This window comes from Anolis carolinensis, chromosome 4 (assembly GCF_035594765.1).
Source record: "Anolis carolinensis isolate JA03-04 chromosome 4, rAnoCar3.1.pri, whole genome shotgun sequence".
Classification (NCBI taxonomy): Eukaryota; Metazoa; Chordata; class Lepidosauria; order Squamata; family Dactyloidae; genus Anolis; species Anolis carolinensis.
Genome location: NC_085844.1, coordinates 120069481 through 120089321, shown reverse-complemented (window position 1 = coordinate 120089321; position 19841 = coordinate 120069481). Strand labels below are relative to the sequence as shown.

Sequence of the window (19841 nt, the reverse complement as noted above, 5' to 3'; positions counted from 1 at the left end):
ATCCCCACAAAGGTTGAGCGGCTGACAGTATAATCCTACTGTCTATAAGTACAGTGGCAACTAAATTTTTATACAGTGTTCACGAGGGCATCAGATTAATAGCATCTACCTGCTTCTGTTTTCCATTAATGTATTTAGAAATCCACTATACTGGAGGTGACATACAACCTGATATCTATTGAATCTGTATAATCCCTTTCAAAGTCATCCTTATTATTATTTCATAGAAATACATTTCAATATATTTATTTTACTGAATGCTTTATGATGTGTTTTTAACTATGTTGTGCCCTGTCTCAAGACATGAGGTGAGGTGGGTAAGAAAATTATTATTGTTGTCTTTGTTATTATTATACAAAACTTGCAAAGCACCATCTTACCAAATGATTGGACATCTGAAACCGTAATTGTAATTAAGGAGACACAGAAAACCTTAGCAACTCTCGCCCTATCACACTCCTATCACACGGAGCCCCCAGATGGCGCAGTGGACTAAGTGACTTGAAGGTTGGGTTGCTGACCTAAAAGCTACCAGGTTCGAATCCCAGTGCGGATGAGCTCCCTCTATCAGCTCCAGCTCCATGCAGGGACATGAGAGAAACCTCTCACAAGGATGGTAAAAACATCAAAACATCTGGGCGTCCCCTGGGCAATGTCTTTGCAGACGGCCAATTCTCTCACTCCAGAAGCGACTCAAGTTGCTCCTGTATCTCAAGATGTAGAAATCAACAGGGAACAAGTGAGCTTCAGACTCCACCCTCGATTTTATCCACGCTTACTGGAAAATAGCAGATTATCGAGTTCCAATCTGTCTTGCTTTTGTTGATTACCAAAAGGCCTTTGACTCTGTTGAGATCAATGCTATCTATCCTTAATGCTCTGCACCAAGTTGGTGTAAATCCAGCGTATGTGAACATCATAAAAAGCATCAATATTTGGTGCACAATGGATTTAAAACTGTTGTCAGAAGTGTGTCACATCAGAATAAACAAAGGAGGCGACACAATATCGCCAAAACTGTTTGCAGCGACTTTAGAAAGCCTCTTCAGAAAAATCAGATTTAGAGGCGGAATTTCAAGTGATATCTAACAACTTTTTCATCTCCTTTTTGCAGACAATTGTGTTCTTTTTGCCAAAAATCCAGAAGATTTACAACATGATCTCCAACAACTAGCTCGACTCTCAAAATCAGTAGGACTAAAAATGAACTTGAAGAACTTGAAGAAAATGAAGTGGATGTAAAATGAGCCGTGTCTAGGGCTGCATTGTGATAAACGGAGATGAAATTGAGGAAGTGACTGAATATGTATATCTTGGACAACAAGTACTGTTGAATAATTTAGCAAATGAAGAATGGGCAATAAGATGAAAGGTGCTTGGACGACTTTTAATCAAAACCGGACAGTGCTAACAGAAGCTCAAAGGAGTGGATCAACAACAAAGCGAACAGAATAGAATTATCTATTTTGGCTGACATCAGTGGTCCTTGTGGTAGTAAATTCCACAGTCTATCGGTGCATTGTGTAAATTTTAAAAAAGAATATAGCAGTCTTAAATCACATACACGATTCAGGTCCAGGAGATTATTTTGGGATCCAACATCATGAGAGAGGGTGTGTTTCTCTTTATTTATTTTCTCCACATCATTTATAAATCTCTATTATGGCTCCTCTTATCCTCCTATCTTTCAATCTAAAAAAACCCACATTTTATTAACGTTTCAGTCAGTTATTCCAGTTTCATGATTCTTTTTGTTGCTCTTCCCATATGTCTGACACTACTTTTAACCCAGTGTAATGACAATAGCTATGCACAATAGTCCAAATACAATCACACTATGAATTTATAGAAAAGTAGTAGGATATTAGCATTGCAGTGGGGCCTGGGATTCATCAAGTTACCATCATTCTGAAACAGGCACTTTTATTGTTGTAGTCTTTATTTTCCACCTTACCATATCATTCTCAAAAATATATAAAAAATTGCAGTTTTCTGATCAATTTTTAAAAAACATGATGATAGCATTTAAAAAAGTTATATTTGATCCAGACAGGTAATAAATATCTTATACCCTATTTAATGTAACATCTTTGCATGGTTTCAATGACCACTGTTTAAGGACAATCATCATACGCTCCTACTGCCATCTGAAGCCAGTAGTCCAAGCTCCTAAAAATTACAAAATTGTATAAATTCTCCCCTCCCTTTAGGAAACTGTGTTCGCTTTCTCTCCAGGAAATGGGGGTGTCAGCAAAGCCATGCACAGTCAGAGTGGCCCATTGAGCCAACTTTGGTTCTTGAAAATAGCAGCTGTGGAAAGAAACAGGGAATCATGGCTAGTGAAAAGTAGTCACCATGTAGTTTTGCAACAGATGTTAAGTCCATTACTTTAATAAAACAGCCTGATTCTATATACAATTACTGAAATATAAGACTTATTAATATGATTGTATATAAAACTCCACTCAAAAACTTGGTTGAGATCCAGATTAAGACAATCGTATTTAGATCCTACTGAAATCAATACGAAAACCTAGGCCAAGTGTGACTAATTTGCTCATCTGAGTCACACACTAACAGCTGCAATAATAACAGTCTTCTCCTGGTATAAAGATAGTGTCACTCCATAAATGTGCAGAGACGGAGAAAAAAGAACATGTCTGGACATTTGGTATTCATTTGTCATATATGAAAAGGACTTTCTTGTTAATAAACCAAAATCATAATTTGTAATTAACAGTTCCAGAAACTATCTGTGTCTATAAACTTGTGGTTTATGAATTAGGAAGGACCTTCTACCTTCTGCTTAACATGATAGCCCTACTTTGTTATTCTAATAAGAAATGAAGTTTTAAAAAGAAGCAAGATACCAGTATAAAAGAATCATAAAAGAAATAATATTAGATACATCTTTGTGGCTTCCACTAACCATTAGGTAGTATGTAAACTTAAACACCCAGTTTTCTTTATTAAAAAAAACACAACAGCGGCACAATAACTAAACTAGATATGAAGCGCTGATGTCAAGGAAATAATCTGAAAATAAAGAGCTCTAGTTCTGGTATGTCAAACATTAGAAATAAAAGTGCAAAAGTTCAGCTACTTTAAGCCTCACCAACTCCAAGGAGAGAATGAAACACACACTTAAATCGTTCTGATTTAAAAACCAGTTCTTTTAGTTTTCCAAAAATTAGCTTCTCTTTGGTTTGTCTCGTTATTCACTGTAAAATAGTAATAAAGTGAAGCCAACTGCAAAAGCATTTTTGGCTAATACTTTGTAGAATGACTACAAATGAAGACATAAGGTCACTACTATACAAATGTTTACTTATACACAATAAAATGAAGATATGCTTTCCAACCTTTTTTTTAAAAAAAACCCCTCAGAGTTTGTACAAGGAGGATCTAGGGTTACATCCTTTCTCAGTAAGGAAGCTCGCAGGTGTTTTGGCCCAATTACTTTTTTTTTAGTCTAACACAGTGGTTTTCAACCTGTGGGTCCCCAGGTGTTTTGGCCTATAACTCCCAGAAATCCCAGCCAGTTTACCAGCTGTTAGGATTTCTGGCAGTTGAAGGCCAAAACATCTGGATACCCACAGGTTGAGAACTACTGGTCTAACCTAGCTCATAGGGCTCCGATGTGAATAAAGAGATAACTAGGGAAGGGAAGGAACCACAAATGCTGCTTTGACCTCACTGGGGTATAAAAGTCAATGCTGTCACTTTATCTGTGGAAGCAGCTTCTGAGACAGAAAACGGAGGTTTACAATCCTCCTTCCTCCTACAATATCTCACATGTCCTAAAGACTTTCAAAACCTGTTCCAAGAAAGCTGCGAAACACTTTGGAGAAGGTTTTCAGCACCAGGCGAAGCGCTGAAAATATTGATGCAACCGTCACTGCCATGTCAGATATAGGCCTCAGTTTAATATTTTTAAAAAGATGTGCAACACAATCTTGTACAGGTTTCTGAGATTTCTGGGAGCTGAAGTCCAAAACACCTGAAGGGCCACAAGTTTGACACCACTGCTCGAAAGTATTTAAGTCCTATTGCAGCTGAAATCTACACAGTCCCAGACAATGCTTTCAAATGCTGAGTCAGCCTCAATGACAAACAGCTTACCATATCTGTTCCAATAAATGAGTTATCTTCTCTGGGAGTATAAATCCAGTTATTGTACACAACAAAGCCTGATCGACTAGTGTGCTTGGCTGAGGACAGGAATAGGTTGATAAGAAACTAGAAGATGTGTTTTCCCTGCAAAGAGACAGATCACATTGGACACTCAACATGACTATTAACATTTCAACACACTCTTTTAAAAATCATTGCACCAGGCAATCAGATCTCACACAAAGCAATCTCTTTCACTCAAACACAGGGCACAATATATTAGAAAGCTCCAAGGTATAAGCAGAATACATTTATGCAAACGGCAGATACTTACAAACCAACATTAGTAAAAATGGCACCAAGCCATTCAAAGAGTTCCTGTGTACTGCACGCAGCTTCTGGCTCTCCTTGCAGTTTATTATTCTCCAGCAGTGGACACTGGACATTTCTTAATGTTTTGAAGGTTATTTTTGGCTGATAGGTGTGTATTTCATTTTGGGAGAAATATGATTTCAAGCTTAATTCTTCTGAACCTTAAAAACATTTTAAATGATAATCAAAAACAGTATTTTGTTTCAAATTATTTCTATTATTTTATCATTGTATGTCAACGAGAAATACAAAACTGTTGAGAAAATGCAAAGGAATAACATGTTTTGCAGCAGTGCAGACTTCAAGATGTTATTGGGACTATTGAGTTGTGGCAATCCTGGCTAGCAAAGTCAATAACATAGAATGCTAGGAGTGAGTTGAATCTAACCGCATTTGAAGAATCACACAATTTCCACCCCTAATCTATGTATTCCCCCAAACGGATGAATTCCTACCCTATTCTCATTCTGGTTCCCCAGATTTCTGTTTCCTTTGCAGCAAACAAAAAGGAAATAATATTTTTAAATATGTTTACTTGGACCTGAAAGATGAGATCCAATAAGAAGAAAAAATGGGAAATGTCTAAAGAAACCAAGATGGTTGTCTGAAGAACTTTCAGCTGAATTAAGATTTAAAAGGGGGCTGTATAAGAAATGGAAAAAGGGGGGGAGATCACTAAATAGAAGTTCAAATGAATAAATAGCATGTGGCAATAATCTCAAGAATTTCCAGAGAACAGGCAAAGTTCCAGCAGGTTGCAGAGGGCCAAACATTTACCCCATTTTGGATATGGATAATATTTATTGAATGGTATTGAATGGTAGTAGGAAGGCATGCTGTTCCCAAATCACTTTTTAGGATCTTTTCTAACAGACATGTCTCAAGATACCAACCTTCACAGATAATTTCTGGAAGTGGATAGGGGTTCACGGTAAGTGGGTTGAATGTATGTTCTAGGTCAGAACTTTCCAAACTTTTCATGTTGGCTGCACACTTTTTAGACATGCATAAGAGGCATGAACAAATACATATATTGTAAGAAAAAAATGTATGGGAACACAACATATCTCATGAAAACCTTTCATTTATATTTTTTAAAATACTCAAATCTCTGAGTTACAAACATCTGGCTTACAAATGACTCATAATTATGAACAGAAGTGAAACAACAGGAAGCGAGAGAAATCTACCCCTAGAAAGTGAAATTATCTTGTGAAAGTTATGGGGAAAAGTTTTCTCATCACTTCTTTTGTCCACAACAAGCCACATTTTTCAAAATCCAATTATCCCACGGACAGAAAGTGAGTGGAACTTTTCTAAACAGGGGCATAGACAGCAAAAACACACACCATAGGGGCGTTAACCCTTCCCTATGCTATCCAAAGCTAAAAAAATTAGATATTTTAGACTTAAAAAATGTATTTGTTTCAACTTATATTCAAATTCAACTCAAGAACAAACCTACAGAACCTATCTTGTTTGTAACTTGGGGACTGCCTATATATGATTTGTAAGATAATAATATACATTTCTAAGATTTTTGTCATTTATGAGTAACAACAAGTAAATATGTGCTAGAATTTCCTTTAAAGCTTGTAGAACACTTGCATAGTTTCCTCTATAATCACTCCATTTTGTTTCTTTGCTCCCAGTGGCGGGGGAGGAGGCCTGGGGAGCAACATGGGAGGGGCCACCTTCCTCAGCCACCTGACCTGCAGCAGCCAAGGTATCCTGGCACTTAGTGGCGAGCCTAATGAATATGGCCAGCCCTCCTCCCTTAGATCTGCCAGCGAGCTTCTCCAAGCAGCTGCTGGATTCAAGGGAGGAGGGTGGCCTGTTCGTATTATTATGGCATCCAACTCATCAGGCAGCCTTTGTTTCCTGTAGCAGGGAGAGGAGGTCTGGGGAGGGGGGATATGGTTCCTTCCTCCAGTTTTGTCTCCCAACATTTTTCATGCAACACATTAACAGTTTGGAAAATTCTACTCGAGGAAACATTATGTAAACCACAATGATATCTGATTCCACATCTTTCGCAGTTATCTTTCATGATCAGCCCACTATTACCTGTGTAATGCCAGGCCAATAAGAAATCAAACTCCAGTGGCTTTTTTTCTTTCAAGGCCCAAATCACTCTGCTACGTTTCTTGCTATCAAGGTCAAAGGCTGAATCAGTCAGGTTAACAGTAATAACTAATAAGAGAAAAAGACAAACAATGGAGGTACGTAGCAATACATTTTATATTAATTGGGTAACTAAAGTATGTTCTCATTTTTAAAAAATGGCTGTTATGCATTTTAATTAAAAATTATAACATGAATACAGCAGTGATATTATATATAATATTTATATATTACTATTCACTTTGCAAATTAAAATACAAATAAAAACAATTTTTCACTCCACAAAACAATGTTACTAAAAAAACATTTCAATTTTCCTAAATTAAAAGAACAATGAGAAATGCCTCAATTCCACAAATGTCTGGCTAAATAAAGATATTTTCATGTGATTACAAAATACCATGTGTAAGATCATTACACAATTACTAAGGCCTGAGAAGATGACAATCTTACCTCCCCAAACTGTGTTCTGCAGAGCCAAAATCACTAAAACCTTTTTTTAAAAATCCATGCCAGAGTATGATGATTTTATTGAAATTAAATGTACCTCTGCTTTAATAACAAAATTTGAATCTGTGCCATAGAATGACTATTGGGTAGGACTGACAGATGTATAGGTGTCAGTTGTCAGAAAAAAATATTTGAGCAATGCTCTCTTTTATGTCCACCTATTGATGCGAATACGACTTTTCAGCTTACAAACAAATTTAGGAGTAAGTTTGGATGCCACCCCGGATTCACGTATTCAGTTTTTGAATATGCAGTAGTCTCGCTTATCCAACCTTTGCTTATCCAACGTTCTGTATTATCCAACGCAGTCTGCCTTTTAGTAGTCAGTATTTTTTTAGTCAATGTTGTCAATACATTGTGATTTTAGTGTTAAATTCATAAATACAATAGTTACTGCATAATGTTATCGTGTATTGAACTGCTTTTTCTGTCGATTTGTTGTAAAACATGTTTTGGCACTTAATTTGTGAAATCATAACATAATGTGATGTTTAATAGGTTTTTCCTTAATCCCTCCTTATTATCCAACATTTTTGCTTATCCAGCGTTCTGCCGGCCCGTTTATGTTGGATAAGCGAGACTCTACTGTAAATCACAATTTCAAAACTATTGTAGATAAAAAAGAATAACTTTCTTGCATAATTTTAGATGTGAATCTAATATTTTCCTATACCAAAAGAAATGTTTGTAGTCATATCCAGTATTTTCTTGTACCAACTTAAAGCTTTGTGTTTATATGTAAAATGTTTTCTTTTTATTCCAAACCTATTATATTATACAAAACACCCAGAAAATAGGAGTAGATTAAAGAGGAAATAATTTGTGGGTTCACCATGCTTAGTGACAGAGTTAAGGTTACTTGGGGGCGGGGAATTCTTTTGAAGGATTCAATGATCGAATAAGTTTGGAAACCGTTGATCTAGAGCAATGCCTCACTAATACAATCTAAGCTCTACATGATTAAATAGGTCCTTTTGATTTTTGGAGCCCAGGCTATAGATGACTTTAGAAGTCTAACTCCACCACAGATTGAGTAAATGTGAGTACAAGGTGAGTTTATAATCTACAACTGTATAACTACATATTGCATAAAGATTGTTGAATTATTTTATTTACTCCAACTGAATATCTCATTACTGGAGAATGGGATTACTTACCGTATCTCATTGGTTTTTTACCAGAATAAAGAGAAGGATGGCCTTGTAATCCAAGTTCTTCATATGTGTCCTTGTCTACTGATATAATTAGTTTGCCTATTAAAAATATTTAAAGTAACAGTATTTTAATTACTATGCAAATATATAAATTACATCACCTCCCCCCTCTGTCATGCCCTTATTCCCATCTTGCAGATTTCAGGAACCACTCACTTGTCCCACTAAATCAAGGATTGATATGTAACATTTGTAAAAGATTATAAAATTTGAATAAATGCCCTACCTGTTGGTAGTAGAGCAGCAGTATTGTCTTGGTCAATCCTTGTATTATATGTAAGAGCATAACATGATCCTAAAACACAAAATTAATATAGCCTTTTGAATGGGAAAATGTAAAGCTACACTGGAAGAGGTTTGTTTGTTTAAATGACTGTCTGATTGTTGTTTATTACATCCTATTCTTTCTTTTAAAAAGCAAAAAACTTCCTCATTATGACTATTGTCAGTTTCTGACACTAGACTGATTCCCCTCAATTCTTAAACAAGAGGGGAACCTGGGCAGTTATAATTTCCTATAAATTAACTGTTGCAGAAAATCAATATAAGAATGTGATTCTAATTTCTCTGAACAGCACAAGAATGATTACATCAAAAAGTCACAAATTCTCTTGCCATATCTTTCCTTAAAATAATTAGAATAACCAATGGAGAATTAAGTCCATCTAACTATCACAGACACATTTCTTTTCTCTCTTACCTTTCTTCACAAATGTATTAATAAACTCCTCTGTTACTAACTCATGAAGGGGCAATTTCTTCACCAAGTAGTACTCCCCAAAGTCTCCAATTGCATTTTTCAATATTTCTGGAACGATTCCACATTCAGGGATGAACAAGGATACCTATTCAGAGAATATTTGGGACACGAATGAGATCTTCTGCTAATTGATAAAACTGACTATGATACCTCTTTTTAAGCAGCTCTTTTGCTTAAAAATACAATTACAACACAGTACTTTAAATGAAACATTGCAATAGCAAGTAAAACTATTAAGATGCCATTGTGCACACATCAAATAATACTCTTCAGTTTCTAGTGAAATATTAGAATTTGATTTCATTTACTGTGTTTCAACCTGACTCTTCCTTCCACATCTCCCCTTCCACATGCGTAGTGACAGCAAGGATGCATCAACATTCTAGAATTAATGCAGTTGGACACCAGTTAACTGACATGCTCAGTGCTATGGGATCATGGGAGTTGTGGTTTGTATTATTATTATTATTATTATTATTATTATTATTATTATTATATTGTTTGAAAACGTCTTTAGCATTCTCTGGCAAGTAATGTTGCTGCCTCAGCAAACTATAACATTGACTGTGTTGTCAAAGGCTTTCATGGATGGAATCACTGGGTTTCTGTGAGTTTTCCGGGCTGTATGGCCATGTTCTAGAAGCATTCTCTCCTGACGTTTCACCCACATCTATGACAGGCCTCCTAAGAGGCTGTGAGGTTCTGACAGTGAGGTCTATTGGAAACTAGGCAAGTGACGTTTATATATATGTGGAATGTCCAGTGTGGAAAAAAGAACTCTTGTCTGCCTGAGGCAGCTGTGAATGTTCCAATTGGTCAGACTGAATAACATTTAATGGCTTTGCAGTTTCTAAGCCTGGTTGCTTCCTGCCTGGGGGAATCCTTTTTTGGGAGGTGTTAACCAGCTCTGATTGATTCCTGTCTGGAATTCCTCTTTTTTCTGAGTGTTGTTCTTTATTTACTGTCCTGATTTTAGAGTTCTTCAATGCTGGTAGCCAGATTTTGTTCATTTTCAAAGAGTGTTTGTCTTCTCTAAAACCTGTCTTTCAGGGAGTATTTCCTCTGCACATTGCAACTCTTCCAAAATGCTCCCCTTTTATGGTACAGTAGAGTCTCACTTATCCAACATCCACTTATCCAACGTTCTGGATTATTCAATGCAGTTTGCCTCCCGCCCTGATCCACAGCTATTTCTAGACAGCAAGGATTGGACTTTTTGTGGATTTGATTTCCAACAATGTTGCTACTGTAAATTCATTTTATGCAATTCTATCTTTATTTGTAGTCAATTTGTTAGTAGCCAATGTTTTTGTAGTCAATGTTTTAAATATACTGCAATGTTTTGGTGCTAAATTCATAAATATAGTAATTACTACATACGTTACCATGTCTTGGACTACTTTTTCTGTTGATTTGTTGTAAAACATGTTTTTGCTGCTTAATTTATAAAATCATAACGTAATTTGACGTTTAATAGGCTTTCCCTTAATCCCTCCTTATTATCCAACATTTTCACTGATCCAGTTTTCTGCTAGCCTATTTATGTTGGATAAGTGAGACTCTACTGTACATATGTGTGCACACAACATATGCATGTGTCTGTATATATTTGGTAAAATACTTTGAAGCCTTGCAGCTTCAAAACTTGGATGCTTCCTGCCTGGAAGAATCCTTTGTTGGAATTTGAAACAAGTTTTTGTTGTTGCCGACTGCCAGCAAGTCGAATTCAGCTTGAAAAGAACCTATGGAGACTCTACAAACATACAAGACATGGTGTCATAATGGCATTGCTACTGGCAGGCCAGGCCTCAGGAAAATAAGTGAAGTTGCCAGGTATGTGGGTGCGCGAAGGTTCATATTTGTGAGGGTAAGGTTTATTTACCAGTGGTTCCCCCCCAGATGTTTTGGCCTTCAACTCCCAGCTGGTAAACTGGCTGGGATTTCTGGGAGCTGTAGGCCAAAACACCTGGGGACCCACAGGTTGAGAACCACTTATCTACACTGCAGACTGAATGCAGTTTGACATCTCTTCAACTGCCCTCAGTCAATGCTATGGAATCAGGACCATCACCAGAGGGGGCGGGGGAATATCCCACTGCCTTAAAGTGACGTTACGCTTCTCCTCAGAGATGCTCGGCCACGTTTCCCTTCCCAGCGGACCAACGGCTCTGGCCGCCACGCGCCGCCTCCCTCCTCCCTCCCCCCTCCCGCGCGCTCACCCGGCAGTTGAAGGCGTGGCTCCGCACGTGCGCCGCGTGGCGGGAGCGCTCGTGCCGCAGGTGGCTCCTCTCGCACACCAGCAGGTGGCGGGGAGTCTCGCGGAGCCACCTCAGAGGGACGAACATGCTTTCCTTTTCCTCTCCGGTCGCGTACCCACAATGAGGGGGCGGTGCCTGAGCGTCACGCGCTCGTCGGTAGAGAGAAGGGACAGAGAAAGGGGCAAGGAGGAGTCGCAGGTGGGCGGGGCAAGCTATGCGCATGCGTGTTGCCCGCTTAGGGAAGCGGTTCTCCCAATACTTCACTACACTCACTGGAATGGCCAAAGTGAAGTTGTTGCGTCTTGTCCCCGGGAATGAAGTCTTGGTTCTTAAACGTCATGTCAATGTGGTTATAGTAAGCAATTTCTTTAGAAACAATATATTGGCGTCAGCCGTCTCTGCTATTATTTCTTTATTTACTACATTTATATCCCTCCCTTCTCACCCCGAAGGGGACTCAGAGCGGCTTACAAATTGTTATTACAGTAGTCTCACTAATCCAAGCCCCGTTTATCCAAGCCTCTGGATAATCCAAGCCATTTTTGTAGTCATGTTTTCAATATATCATGATATTTTGGTGCTAAATTCATAAATACAGTAATTACAACATAACATTACTGTGTATTGAACTACTTTTTCTGTCAAATTTGTTGTATAACATGATGTTTTGGTGCTTAATTTGTAAAATCATAACCTAATTTGATGTTTAATAGGCTTTTCCTTAATCCCTCCTTATTATCCAAGATATTCGCTTATCCAAGCTTCTGCCGGCCCGTTTAGCTTGGATAAGTGAGACTCTACTGTATTATTATTTACTTCATTTCTATCTCGCTCTTCTCACCCCGCAGGGGACTCAGAGCTGCGTACAACACATATTTAGGCAAAAATTCAATGCCACATTATACAAAGCAAATAAAACAACAACAAAAATCAATAGAAACAATCAACATATAAATACAATTTAAAACCATTAACATTAGAATAATAGAATAGTAGAGTTGGAAGAGACCTCATGGGCCATTCAGTCCAACCCCCTGCCAAGAAGCAGGAAATCGCATTCAAAGCACCCCCGACAGATGACCATCCAGCCTCTGCTTAAAAGCCTCCAAGGAAGGAGCCTCCGCCACAGCCCGGGGGAGAGAGTTCCACTGCTGAACAGCTCTCACAGTGAGGAAGTTCTTCCTGATGTTCAGGTGGATATTAAGATATTAAAACATAAAAATATAAAAACAGCATCTATGTACACCTCCCCCCCCCCCATGATCTTAAGGTCTTGTACAAGTTATGTACATTCAATATATTATATTATTAGCATAGCACAATATAAGCATTATATATTACTATATTGTACTATACTAATATTACATGTAATATATAATATATAATTATTGTATTACAGTAGTCTCGCTTATCCAGCGTTCTGTATTATCCAACGCAGTTTGTCTTTTAGTAGTCATTGTTTTTGTAGTCAATGTTTTCAATACATTGTGATGTTTTGGTGCTAAATTTGTAAATACAGTAATTACTGCATAATGTTACCATGTACAGTAGAGTCTCACTTATCCAAGCCTTGGTTGTCCAAGCCTCTGGATAATCCAAGCCATTTTTGTAGTCAATGTTTTCAATAGATCGTGATATTTTGGTGCTAAATTCGTAAATACAGTAATTACAACATAGCATTACTGCGTATTGAACTACTTTTTCTGTCAAATTTGTTGTATAACATGAAGTTTTGGTGCTTAATTTGTAAAATCATAACCTAATTTGATGTTTAATAGGCTTTTCCTTAATCCCTTCTTATTATCCAAGATATTCGCTTATCCAAGCTTCTGCCGGCCCGTTTAGCTTGGATAAGTGAGACTCTACTGTATTAAATTGCTTTTTCTGTCGATGTATTGTAAAACATAATGTTTTGGTGCTTAATTTGTAAAATCATAATGTAATTTGAGGTTTAATAGGCTGTTCCTTAATCCCTCCTTATTATCCAATATTTTCGCTTATCCAATGTTCTGCCAGCCCGTTTATGTTGAATAAGTAAGACTCTACTGTACTAGCATAGCACAATATGAGGATTATATATTACTATATTGTACTATACCAATATACTTTAATATTATTAGTAATATTGCATGTAATATATAATATATAATTAATATTATTATATTGTATTATCAGTATCAGTATAATATGTACTGTATATACAATATATTATATTATTAGCATACCACAGTAGTATTATATACAGTCGAGTCTCACTTATCCAACATAAACAGGCTGGCAGAACATTGGATAAGCGAAAATGTTGGATAAGGAGGGAATAAGGAAAAGCCTATTAAACGTCAAATTACGTTTACACAAAAACATCATGTTTTACAACAAATCGACAGAAAAAGCAGTTCAATACATGGTAATGTTATGTGGTAATTACTGTATTTACGAATTTAGCATCAAAATATCGCAATGTATTGAAAACTTGACTACAAAAGCATTGACTACTAAAAGGCAGACCTTGTTGGATAATCCAGAATGTTGGATAAGCGAGACTCTATGGTAGTACTATATTGTTGCTGGGGGGAGGGCCCCCCAACTGGAGGAACATGAGACTAAAGTATTATGCAAAGTATTAGGACAGGGACTAAAATTGTACTGAGTTGTCAATTACGACTATTAGTGGACAATTTCAACAGAAAGAAGGAAACCATGAAAATGAACAAAATTTAGCTCCCAGTATTAAAAAAAATCTAAAATTAGGACAGCAAATAAAAAACAACACTCAGAAGGCAGGAATTCCAGACATGAAACAATCAGGGTCAGCTAACACCTCCCAACAAAGGATTCCCCCAGGTAGGAATCAATCAGACTTTGAAGCTTTTCAATGCTAATCAAGGTGGCCAGTTGCAACATTCAGACTTTCTTCAAACAGACAAGAGTTCTTTCTCCCATCCTGGACTTTCCACACATATATCAACCCGACTTGCCTAGTTTCCAACAGACCTCAACAACCTCTGAGGAGGCCTGCCATAGATGTGGGCAGAACGTCAGGAGAGAATGCTTCTGGAACATGGCCATACAGCCCAGAAAGCTCACAGCAACCCAGTGATGATGGCCATAAAACCATTGACAACACATAAGGCTGTTAGTTTTACAAAGAACTTGCTTCTGGTACTATAGTTGAGACTCAAATCGGCAGAGCTAAAAAATACAGTATACAATACACAAAAAGCACAATATACAATATAAAACCTAAAGACTATAAATACTAAAATAGAATTAAACCAAGCACTATTTAAAAATAAACAGAACCATTAAAAACTAATTTAAATAATATCAAACACCACACAACACCTGGCCTGGTATAAGAAACATTTGTCTTTTAAAATCTTGCCTAAACAAAATGGTTTGGGCCTGCCTAGAAGTAACAATAGAGATCAAAACTGTTAGAAACCTTTCACTGATGGATCAAGGCAGCTGGCTGACTGCACTTTCCAATTCTGGCTCTGTGGCTGTAAGGGGATTTCTTTCATTGATACAGATCTTGCTGTATGAAGGGGGCAAACTAGCACAGAAGTAGGACTGTGCATAAGCCCTTGTTTGTGTGCCACTTCCCTGCAACAAACCTCTCCCCTGCGATTGATGGGCAAACCCCATCATGCCATGGTCTTGCAGTGTATCTGTAATAGTCCCGCTTGATCTCTGTACTAGGATTAACCTCTTCTCCCCCAGCCCACCTCCTAGTATGAACAAGATAGGTTCTGTAGGTTTGTTCTTAAGCTGAATATGTATATAAGTCGGAACAGGTACAAGTGTAACTCCAGCCATATAAAGGATGTTTGAAAAAGAACTCCCTAGTTTGCAGTGAGAAAGCTGGGAGGACAAGAAAGAATATGAGGCAAGGAAAGAAAACTTGTCACCTGACAACATTGAGCTGTCAGCTTCCTTTATTTTCTTAGCATATTAAGGATTTGTCACTTTGAAAAAAAAAGTGAGTGCAATTAAGAACTAGTGCCTGAAATTGCTTTTTACATGCTCTCTTCTCGTCTCTTTTTTATTTTATTTTGTGGGCGCAAAGACTGTGTCATTATTGATCTTTTAAAAGCCCTGGGAGCCTTTCATAGTTGAAGAGCAGGTAAAAATGCTTCAAATAAATAAAATAACATGTAGGATCTAAATACTTGCATCTGGAGTTGAGCGTGAAATCTGCACTCATTACATTCATTGAATTAGCCTCAGGTATGTCATTCTTGAAGCCATAGCAGTGGCGTGCGTGAAAAACAAGCTTGTGCCATCAAAATTACACACAGGACAAAATATAATAAATCAATTGGTTGTCCTCCATTGTTTACACAATACTTTTTCCTGAAATGACATCTCTAATCAATGTTCATTTTATACACACCTAATTGCTTGCTTCAAAGAGCAAGATGTTCCAGGCAATTGAATTTTTTGAATATATAATACCTGTTGAGGCAGGAGTTTCCAAGCAACCGTTATGCATGTTTTCACGTATGACAACAAAAGCATTTCTTTCTCTTCGTGATACAGTTCAACAAAAGCTATAGAGGTAGACTGTTTCCCCAATTACTGTCATTTCACTAATTTCACTAATACTATGTAAAAAGTGAGCAGTGGGTTTTACCTCTCAGTCTTAATAACTGTCTTGTGAGGAAGTCAGTATTGTCAGATTTGATATCCAGTTTCACTTAACCATGCTTCAAAAAGTCCCGTCCCCCCCCCCCCCCCCACACACACACACACATACCAGAAGTGTTTGTGGGCCTCTCTAGGCCAGTGGTTCCCAACCTTTAGTCCTCAGTTGTTTTGGACTTCAACTCCCAGAAATCCCAGCCATCTTACCAGCTGTTAGGAATTGTGAGAACTACAGTCCAAAACACCTCGAGGACCAATGGTTGGGAACCATTGTTATAGGCCCCTAGTGCAATTAAATGGTACGCTTCTAGCCCAATTATAGTCAAAATATAAGTTTTGTTATTATCTATGGTTTCAGGTATCTACTGGGGTGGTAGTCAATTTTAGAACGTATCCCACAAATACGGTGGTTGCATTGTACTCATATTGAATGCTCATGTTTTATAGCCACCCTGCTATCATGAGAAAACAAATAGACGAAGCAATATAAACATTGCAGATAAATCCAAGCATAATAAGTTCTTTCTTTCTCAACAATTATTTGAATAATTTCCATAAGGGGACCTCAGCTGGTTAGATATCATAAATGGGCGTCAACCTTTTGCTTCTGATAAGTTCCTTATCAGAATGTCTATTATATTTATTACTAAAATAGAAAGAAATCAATGCCGATAGGGAATTTCTCTCCCATTGAGGACAACAGAAGCACCGTGAGTGTATTCTGATCAAAAGCATGGTCAGGGGTAAGAGTGAAATGTTCCTTCTCTGACATGATTCCAGGCTTATAGCATCCCCCTTCAATGGCTTATCAAAAATCAAGCATGCCATGGTAAACTCCTATGATTTTTACTCTCGTAATTTTCAGATGGATGGCTAGTGCTTTGATTTCATAAGAAGAGCTGTTTGCCTTACTGCTAATGTATTGTTAAACCCAGGTTTTTATCAAAGTGTGTTTATTGTTTATTGGTATATGTGATTTTATTTGTTTATAATTTGTTTTTTATTGCTGAGTTTTATATTGTTTGTTGCCTGGGCTTGGCCCCATGTAAGCCGCCCCGAGTCCCCTTGGGGAGATGGGGCGGGGTATAAAAATAAAGTTGTTATTATTATTATTATTATTATTATTATTATTATTATTATTATTATTATTATTATTATCCTTCATATAAAATGTTAAAGTGTTGAAGCACTAGCTCCAATTTGAAAATTACATAATTATCCTACTTAGGTACAAATAAATATAAGTGGTTAATGACCAAATAAGGCATCTTGCCATTTTATATGAGCAACCCCTATGCATTATAAATATATATATAATGTTCATACAAAATGTCTTCCTCCAGCAGCTTAGGAGATTTTGCTCCTAAGCTGTTAGAGGAAGACATTTTGTATGGACATCTAAAGGATTATTTGAATTCTCTCTTAAAAGAACATTGTGTGAGGTAATGCAACTGTTCACATGATTGTATATATGTTGCTCTGCATTTCAAAGAGTAAAAGTTCCTGTTATTTACTGTTCATCTGCTTGACATATCTTTTCTCTGGCAAGACAGTGTGTGGACTGGTCAAGCGTGAACTATGCATGATTTTCATTTTGTCACAGAAATGACGAAAGAATATATGATCAGGTAGCCTGTACAGAATGCCTTTCGGGTAATAGTCTACAAAAACATAACACAAATTGGAATTTGGAAAGTTGTTTCTTGTAATAGATTGTAAAATAATTACTGTTTCTTAAAACTCTAACTGTAAAGGAAGTACTTCTTGTGAATGCCCGTTTCTTCCTCTACAAAAGAGAATTGTGCCCAAGGCTGAAAAAAGGCACTTTCTTGTTGATGAAGATTTTAAAAAATATATCAAATTGCAATATGGAGCAGAAAATCAAATTAAAGGTTAATGCAATTTTAATGTTCATGCAGCCAGCCTAATTTGTTGCAGTGAAGGGCATAATTAAAAGTTAATTAAGTAAAATGAATTCTTACACTTTTAATGCCATGTTTATTCCACTCTACCATCTGGAAAAGCCATCAGAGAACCATATCTCCCATTTAAAGAAATAATATTTTGTTAAAATGAAACCTGTTTGTTGCATTAAAATATAAGTTGGTATCATGTTGGGGCATTTTTCCAGTATAACCTCTGATTACACTGTGATTGTACTTTCTATGTTTGCGTTTGGAGGTACAGTAGAGTCTCACTTATCCAAGCCTCACTTATCCAAGGTTCTGCATTATCCATGCCATTTTTGTAGTCAATGTTTTCAATATATCGTGACATTTTGGTGCTAAATTCGTAAATACAGTAATTACAACATAACATTAATGCGTATTGAACTACTTTTTTGTCAAATTTGTTGTATAGCATGATGTTTTGGTGCTTAATTTGTAAAATCATAAGCTAATTTGATGTTTAATAGGCTTTTCCTTAATCCCTCATTATCCAAGATATTCGCTTATCCAAGCTTCTGCCGGCCGGTTTAGCTTGGATAAGTGAGACTCTACTGTATCAATGCCCTCTTAGTAAGAAGTTATCTATTACAGGCCTAAATAACACAGTGAAATAAGTTAGTTTAATGGTGATGGTGGTTATAAAAATGTACTTGCCTCTCCTCACAGCTCAAGGCAGGGTACAACACAGTCAAAATACATTGATGTAAAATACCGTAAGTACTATAAAATACATATATTAAAACACTACTATAAATACATATATATTAAAACACATGGCATACATATTAAAATACAATAGACATAGAATGTGAATTTAAAATTCATAGTTCAAAATTGCCTGGGTAGGCCTGCCAGAAGAGATAGACCTTCAATTGTCTCTCAGATTCTGACAGCTGAACTAGATGTCTAAACTCTTCCAGCAGGTCATTCTATAATCTTGGGGCGGCTGATTAAAAGGTCCTCTGGGTGATGGTTGCCAGTTGGGTTCTGGCAGGCTGAAGTAAGTGTCCCCCAGAGGACCTCAGTGTCCAGGATAGATTATATGAGAGAAGGCAATCCTATAGGTAACCAGGACCCAAACAACATAAAGCTTTAAAGGTTATAACCAACACTTTGTACTTTGCCTGTAAAAAACTGGCAACCAGTTAATGTAGTGTTATATTCTCACTCCTAGATGTTCCTGTAGCCAATCTGGCTGCCATGTTTTGAACTAATGGGAATGTACAAAATTGGTACAGAGGTAGCCCAATGTACAGCGTGTTGCAGAAGTTCAGCCTTGAGGCTAACAGAGCACACACTACCATCTTTAGGGCTTCTGATTTTAGGATGGGGTGCAAGATGTTGCTACTATTGTATCAAGCCCTAAACAACTCAGAGCTTAAAGGCCCATTGCCATGTGGGCACAGCTCTACCTTCTGCTTTGACTAGCAGCAATCAAAATGGCAACTAGAAGGGCTAGCAGAAGATTGCCTTTGCCTCTGGGTCTTCAATATAAGTATATGGTGCAGGTAATCTTCTCTGCAGGAGCCATCTTTTCTACTAGTAGTGATGATGCATATATATATCTTTAATCCACTTTTGATTTCTTTCTCTTCTTAGCTTTTCCTTGGAGAATGCAGTTTGGGAGAGCTACAGAGAAACTGTTGACAGGAGGGATTTCTTACTTGGAAGAAGTGAAAATGTTAAAAAGACTTGTCCTCTGCCAAGAATACCAGCTCACTTTGGTACATTAAAAAAAATTAAACCTTTTTTTTCAGATTATCCCAATCAAAGAAAGAAAGATTGCTCCAATAACTAGTTATAATAAATATTAAACATGAATTACTGTTTTTTCTCTGCCTTCAATTTATTCCAACTGAGTGGAGCTGTGAATGGGTGACTGGTAGTTTCCATG

The 19841-nt window shown here is 37.1% G+C and overlaps 1 protein-coding gene and 1 long non-coding RNA gene across 2 annotated transcripts; one reads left to right on the top strand and one right to left on the bottom strand.

The window, feature by feature from the left end:
* Positions 1 to 1368: 1368 nt before the first annotated feature.
* On the bottom strand, positions 1369 to 11588 carry rpp40 (ribonuclease P/MRP subunit p40). The gene is made up of 8 exons (XM_003230109.4): positions 11313 to 11588; positions 9034 to 9178; positions 8560 to 8628; positions 8277 to 8372; positions 6553 to 6678; positions 4448 to 4646; positions 4123 to 4257; positions 1369 to 2310 (listed from the first exon to the last, which is right to left on the bottom strand). The coding sequence occupies exons 1-8, from the start codon at positions 11571 to 11573 to the stop codon at positions 2115 to 2117; spliced, it is 1227 nt and encodes a 408-aa protein (XP_003230157.1). The 5' UTR covers positions 11574 to 11588; the 3' UTR covers positions 1369 to 2114.
* On the top strand, positions 11565 to 19768 carry LOC134298230 (uncharacterized). The gene is made up of 2 exons (XR_010005191.1): positions 11565 to 11706; positions 19547 to 19768. It is a non-coding gene; the product is annotated as an uncharacterized LOC134298230 (long non-coding RNA).
* Positions 19769 to 19841: the final 73 nt, after the last annotated feature.